At 40.3% G+C, this 7,432-nt stretch overlaps 1 protein-coding gene across 1 annotated transcript in view; it reads left to right on the forward strand.

Moving 5' to 3' along the window:
- Ergic2 (ERGIC and golgi 2) overlaps positions 1-2,208 on the forward strand; it is a 38,111-nt gene extending 35,903 nt beyond the window's left edge. The window contains 2 exon segments of the mRNA XM_042677660.1: positions 1,537-1,619; positions 1,740-2,208. Coding sequence (XP_042533594.1) covers positions 1,537-1,619; positions 1,740-1,802 — 146 coding nt within the window. The 3' untranslated portion in view covers positions 1,803-2,208.
- The last annotated feature ends 5,224 nt before the right edge of the window (positions 2,209-7,432 follow it).

The following is a 7,432-nucleotide window of genomic DNA, read 5'->3' on the forward strand; positions in this document are numbered from 1 at the left end:
TCACTAGCCATTAAGCGTAAGTGATTTCACATCATTTAGTACTTTCAGGGAGGTAAAATGGTAAGCTCTTGTGTACCCTGGGCATGGAGAGCAGACAGAACTAGACTTCAATCCATTTCCACCATTTGTCTTTGGGCCATCTCCTTTGTCTGGAATTTTCTCATCTCTAAAATTTGGAATCGGATATCTAGCTAGTGTGTTGTAGGACTAAATGAGAAAATGCCTAGAAATAGTCACTTCAGTGTTAATTTTGCTTTTTTTTTTTTTTGGTGGGTTGTGGGGCGCTGTCCCTGCGCTTTTCAGCTTAATGTGAGCCCTCTAACGCTTGAGCCGCAGTGCCACTTCCGGTTTTCTAGTGGTTTATTGGAGATAAGAATCTCATGGACTTTCCTGCCCAGGCTGGCTTTGAACCATGATCCTCAGATGCTCAGCCTACTGAGTAGCTAGGATTACAGGTATGAGCCACTGGTGCCCAGCTTAATTTTGCTTTTTATTTATTGTCCTTTTAGCTGTGCAATATATAAAAGCTAAATAACTCCTGGTACACTCAACTTGTATCCAGTATTTTTGAATTTTGGCCTGAGATTTTAGAATGCACTAAAGATCATTGGGAGAATTGTAATTATGAGAATTTGAGAATTAAGTCCAATATATAAATAAACTGTTCCTGCTTTATTTCATTGCCTGTTTAATGTTTACACAGAGTTGGGTAATTCACATACTTGAAGTCATATGTGTTTTTTAGAATTATAACTTTGGAAAAAATGAATAGTTTTTTTAAACAGGATTTTCTGTTACTGTTTCCTTTCAATTTATTTGAATGCATGTTGTCAATATCATTTGGTTTAAAAAGTCTGTGAGCTAACCTTGAAAAGATTGTGCAAGGTCATGAATTTTTGTTGACCATGTGATTTTGAAGATACATTTGTTAATTATTGTTTAGGTTTTTTGTTATTGTTTAAGTAGTTGTATGGAGGGGTTTAATTTTATGACTACACGTCAGTTTATGACCACAAGACATCTTGATCAGTGTTATCCTTTCCATCATTTTCCCCTATCTCTCACCCCCATCCATCCTCTTAAATTACCTGGCTCCATTTTCACATATGTACATTGAATCTTTTTATTTTGGTTGTGGGGCTTGAACTCGGGGCCTGGGTGCTGTCCCTGAGCTCTTTTGCTCAATCTAGGCTAGTGCTCTACCACTTTGAGCCACAGCACCACTTCCAGTTTTTGAGTGGTTAATTGGATATGAAGAGTCTCATGGGGATTTTTCTGTCTGGGCTGGCTTTGAACTGCTATCCTCAGATCTCAGCCTCCTGAATAGGCTTGAACCACTGGTTCTGGGCTGTACATGGAATCTTAAAATTGCACTCACCAGCCCCCATCCTTCTTTTGAATATTTTAAACGGACATAATGTAAGCCAATTGGTTTCATTTCTTAATGTGGTCCATTATGGTTAGGTGAGTTTTTTATTTTTATTATAGAAATGACAGAAGAAATTTAATTTAAAAACCTGAACTTATTTATTGCAGGCATGTTACATGGAATTGGAAAATTTATAGTCGAGATAATTTGCTGTCGTTTCAGACTTGGATCCTATAAAGCTGTCCATTCAGTAAGTGGTGCAGCACGCATGGTGCCTATCTCCAGCTCAATGTCCTTACCCCCAGCACAGCTTAGTGTTAGAAGGAATCTGTAAAGAGTAACATTAATGCTTTGGTCTTTTTTCCCCTAGGTTCCCTTTGAGGATGGCCACACAGACAACCACTTACCTCTTTTAGAAAATAATACACATTAGCACCTCCTGAGGGGAAGGAGAAAAACATTTTTTTTTTGCCTGAGACCTAAAAATCTTTTTTTAATAATCAAATATTGTGCAATATATTCAAAGAAAAGTACGAATGAGAAACTGGGAACACACTTATTTAAAAAAAAAAAAAAGAGGAAAAAAAGGAACAAAACAACCCCAATGTGACATCCTATTGATATTGTGTCTGTCACAAGTGTCCTAGAAGAGACAACACCACGAATCAGTGACCGCGCCGGCCAGATGCTGGCGTCAAGATGAGCCTCTGCTTCTCTCACACCTGGGGACCATGTCCAGGAAGAAAAACCACAGCTAAGGAAAAGGCCTCTATAAGTGCATATGTCAACTGCTTCTGTTTTTACAAACCTGATGTGAGAATAAAAGGTGTAAAACATAATGGACTACTAGTCTAGACTTTGAAAAACAAGTGTCACCAGGTCACACTGTTAGTGACAACACCAGGGCCCAGGTTCTTGTGTAGCCATGCTCATGTTAAGCCATATGGACAGGACCACTTTTACCTAAACTTTGGTCTTACGAAGGCAACTGCTTGTCTTTGAACTCTGGTTGTTGATTCTTCTAAGTGTTGCAGGTAGAGTATTAGAAGACAAAGGTGCAATCTCCCAGGGGCACTTTGGTAAGTGCTGTAATACAACATGGCTATTTTGCAATGGAGACCCTATTGTGTGAAAGACAGTGCTAAAATTTCCTAATTACAATATTACAGGGATACTCTGGGGAACAGGAATAAGCAGATCCACCTTTGATGGTGACAATATCTGTTCCTAGATAGTAAGTATACATATGGCAAGTGGGGAATGGGGCAGCTACTGAAACCACATGAGGCCTGCAGTATGACAGGGTCTGAGAGATGTGGTGTGCGCAAACAGTGCCCATTAGATGAGAAATGATTAGGAAAGAAGTATTAACTTCAGTATGTCCTGAAGATGATACTGTACTAGATGGTGCTGGTCTCATTTTCAAACTCTTGGTTTCTAATTTCCATAATACAAAAAGATTAAGCTACAAGCTGGTGGGTGGCTCATGACTAGAATCCTAGCTGCTTAAGAGGCTGATATGGAGGATCATGGTTCAAAGCCAGCCTGGGCAGGAAAGTCCATGAGACTCTTTACCTCCAATTAACTATCAAAAAGCGAGAAGTGGAGCTGTGGCTCAAGTGCTAAAGCTCTAGCCTTAAGCCAAAAGCTCAGGGGACAGTGCCCAGGTACTGAGTTCAAGCCCACAGCACAAAAAAGGAAAAGATTAAGGCTATGAAAAAGAGTGATTACTTAGTACTCTTACAAACTACTTGGAAGACGTGTGCCAGTGTCAGCTTTGCTTTTGTAATAATGGCAAGAAATGAGCCCTCTGCCCATTGCTACCATTCGGGTCATTTAGGAGAGTGGAGAAACCATACCAGGGAGATGAGGACTGAAAGATTCATCCTCAACAAATAACAAGACTTCATTTACAACTAGATTTAAAATGGCTTCAGCATTGAGGCCTTGGGCTTAATCCCAATACTGGCAAAACAACCAAGCAAAAGCAAACGAATCATTGGGCTGGGAAGGTGGCTCAGTGGTAGAGCACTTGCCTTGCATGCCTGAGGCCCTGGGTTCGATTCCTCAGCACCACATAAGCAAAAAGAAAAAAGCCGGAAGTGGCGCTGTGGCTCAAGTGGTAGAGTGCTAGCCTTGAGCTGAATTGCTGAGGGACAGCGCCCAGGCCCAGAGTTCAGGCCCTATGACCGGACCCAAAAAACAAAACAAACAAAAAGTAAATGAATCAAATGGCTGTGGAGAACAATGTCACAGGTTATTGTGAAAATACCTTTAATGATATAAAATACTTTTTAATGATACAAAATTCTTGAGAGTAGACATTAATGATGAAAGGAATCATGGTAGAAAGACCTTGAACTGAAGTTCATGTTGAATGTTAGATGTGAATTTTATGGAAAATACTGGTTTCCCTGGGTTAAAAAAAGGTTAACCGATTCATGTGTTTTAAAAAATTTTGAATCAGGAAATTCCAAATAATGATTTAGTCTTGTCTGAGTTTTTAAAATTTCCTCCCAAATATTTGCAACAAAATTAGGCAAGAAATGAATAGAGCACCTCAGAGTTTGAACTGGAGAGGGTCACAATGAAAGACTGAATGTTGTTTTCTAAAGCTATTTGTTAGAAAATGTGATTTTTTTTTTTTTTTGTGGGAGAAGAAGTATGCTGATTTAGGATGACTTTCAGGATTACAGCAGTTAAGTATCTTCAAACAGATTTGAAAATTATTCTTTATATGATTTTGAATTATTTCCATGTTTTTTAAATACAGTATTAAAATTTTATTGAAATGAATCTGTCTCACTAAAACTGATTATAAAGAAATAATTTTTCTTTTTATATGGGGGCTTGAACTCAGAGGTTTTTTTTTTTTTTTTTAAAGTACTGTTTTTTTGTGCTGGTCCTGGGGATTGAACTCAGAGCCTGGGCACTCTAAGCTTTTTTGCTCAATGCTAGTGCTCTACCACTTGAGCCGCAGCTCTACTTCTAGCTGTTTTGGTTAGTGTATTGAAGGTAAGAGTCTCACAGACTTTCTTGCCTGGGCTAGTTTCAAACTGGAATCCTCAAATCTCAGCCTCCTAAGTAGCTATGAGTGAGGCATGAGCCACTGGCACCCAGCAAACAGAGCTTTTTACCTACTAGGCAGGTGCTCTACTTATGAGCCATGCCTCTGGCCTTTTTTACTCCAGTTCTTTTAGAGATAGGGTCCTCTTACCTTTTGTCCAGCTAGCCTGGACTGAAATCCTGTTGTTTACATCTCCTATATAGCTGGGGTGTCAGGCATGAGCAACTCTGCCCAGCCATTGGTTAAAGTGGGGAAATGGGGTCTCATGACCAGGCTGGGTCTTAAACCATAGTCATCCAATCTCAGCCAGCCGATGTAGCTAGAATTACAGGCATGAGAGATTCCACTCAGCTATAAAATAATTCATTTAAAGCAAAGTCCTGCTTTGCCATTGATTTTCATTTTAAAACTTAAAAAATTCCATCTTCAAATAGAGTAAGAATTAGTGAAAATTCAAATATAGGGCAGCTTTTTAAATAACCGAAATATGTTGAAGAGTTTCTGTTCTCAACCTTTCTTTCTTGTTTGTTCCTGGCAGTAGTTTGTGAACTGCCTGTTATGAAGCTTCTTCGATCCTTTCATTTTATTAGAATATTTAAAATATCTGTTTATGAATGTTCAAGCCGCCATATTGTGTGTTTGTGCACACAATGTGTTTGTGCTAGTACTGGGGCTTGAACTCAAGGCCTGAATGCTTAGCTCTTTTGCTCAAGGCTGGTGCTCTACCACTTGAACCCCAGCACCACTTCCAGTTTTCTGGTGGTTAATTGGCGATAAGAGTGTCACAGACTTTCCTGCCCTGGCTGGCTTTGAACCGCAATCCTCAGATCTCAGCTTCCTGAGTAGGTAGGATTACAGGCGTGAGCCACCAGTGTCTGGCCCCAAATGGATTTAACAGCAGAAATATTATCTTAGATTCTTGTGAGGTTTATCACAATAAAGTAATATTTTATATCCAGGTAGTTGATTTTATTTCTCTTCTGCTGTGGAGTTTTAGAAAGCATACAAAAAAGAAAGTGAAAAGCATCATAGGGCTTGAGTGACAGTCCAAGGGCTGCTGGGTGCACAGCACGCTCAGGCCCTTCCCAGTGTTCTCAGAGGACAGAGCCCATGGAGTGCTTAGCACTGACACGATGGAACTGTCATTAAACTGGCCCTCAGCGCTATGGGCTTATCATTATCCTCCGTAACTAGTTTGGGTCCTGTAAATGTCAATTTAAGAGTACAAGCTGGGCACCAGTGGCTCATGGCTATAATCCTAAGTACTCTGGAAGCTGAGATCTGAGAATTGAGTTTTGAAGCCAGCCCAAGCAGGAAAGTCTATACCAACAAACTACCAAAACGCTGGAAGTGGAGCTATGGCTCATGCTAGAATTGGGGAGGGGGGTGAGGGGGGGAAGGGTGGCTGGAAGCACCTAGGCTCTGAGTTCAAGTTTCAGGATCAGTACACACAGTTCAATGGAGCTTAGTGATTCTGTTCTTCCGGTTGCTGTTTTTGCTTGGTAAGGCACTTATCATTGCTGCATACTTGTCACAGAATCAGAGAAGCAGAATTGAAGATTGGAGCAGCTAGAAGTCCCTAGACCCTCTTTGAAGTCCTGTCTTCACCTTGCATAAACGGAAAGAGGTGTGGCTTATACATGTGGGATTAGGTGTTCTAGCTTTTTTTTTTTGTCCAAACTGGAACTCAGCATCAGATGTTTGCTCTTGATTATTGGCTGGCACTCCACCACCTGAGCCATACCTCCAACCCCTGGATTTCTTTATGTATATATATAAGGGTTACAGTTGCATAAGTCAGGTAACGAGTATATTTCTTTTTGGACAGTGCGCCCTTTCTTTTTTGTAAAGTAGTAAATGGTTGTCCAAAGAGGTTACAATTCCATATTCTGGTTTTGTGTACAGTGCATCTTGATCAGTGCCATCCCTTTCTGCCCAGCTGTATTTTTTTTCTCTTTTTTTGAACTCTAGGAGACCTTCAGCAAGTCAACCTTTTTCAAAATATTTATGTGCTCCCTCTTGATAGAACACTTGAGTAAGTAGCCTTTTGTTCTATTATTGTGATGTCATCAGTTTTTCTTTTATGTAGTATTTCTCTACTGATAAAATTACCTTGCTTCATGTGTATGTGTGCGCGTGCGTGCACACGTGTGCTGATTGTAGGGCTTGTACTCAAGGCTCTTGGCTTTTTCTCAAGGAAGCCACACCTCCACTTCCAGCTTTTTTTTGCTGGTTCATTGGAGATAAGTGTCTCTGATTTATGCACCTGGTCTGGCTTCAAACCACAATCTCAGCCTCCCAAGTAGCTAGGATTACAGGCATGAGTGTGTCCTCCCCCTTTTCTAGAATTGTTCCAAGTTTCCCTTCTCATATATTTATCTACCCAGAGCCAATGCTAGACTAGAATCAGCATTTCCGATAAAATTGCTCAACACCTACAGCAGTTGTGTGCCCATGGAGATGTTTGGGCCTTCCTCACATGGCTCCTCTGCAGGGGATTACTTTCTGAAACTAGCCACATCCACAAGTTAGTTCCCAGTCTTGCTTTTAATTTTTTTTTTTTTAATTTAAGGAACTATTTTCTAGAAAGCAGACAGTGAGCATTCCCCCCTCCCCCCCCCCCCCCCCATGCTTGAATGTGGGATCTCCAAAGAAGCTTATATTCCCAGACATAGTCAGGATAACTTCCAGAAGAGTAGCCATGTGGAAGTATGCCTGCAATTCTTGTGGGCTTTTAAAAGTTCCTGGTGTTCCTTGGGACTTCAAGCTGACATGATTTTCCTGAATCTTTCTGTATTTTGTTTGATGGACTGTATGTATCAAGTTACTCTGTGGGTAGAGACAGATTACTAGACTCTTTTTAACCTTTGTGTGTTTCATCCTTTAAAAAAAATTCCCATTGATTTGTATGTATTGAGGATTCAAGTAATTGTTCATTGGTCCTGAGGGCCATCTGCATGGGGTTTTCATGTAGTTACCTATTTTGATTATGTACT

Source organism: Dipodomys spectabilis, unplaced genomic scaffold, assembly GCF_019054845.1.
Source record: "Dipodomys spectabilis isolate Male_0828 unplaced genomic scaffold, ASM1905484v1 ptg000039l, whole genome shotgun sequence".
NCBI classification, from domain to species: Eukaryota; Metazoa; Chordata; class Mammalia; order Rodentia; family Heteromyidae; genus Dipodomys; species Dipodomys spectabilis.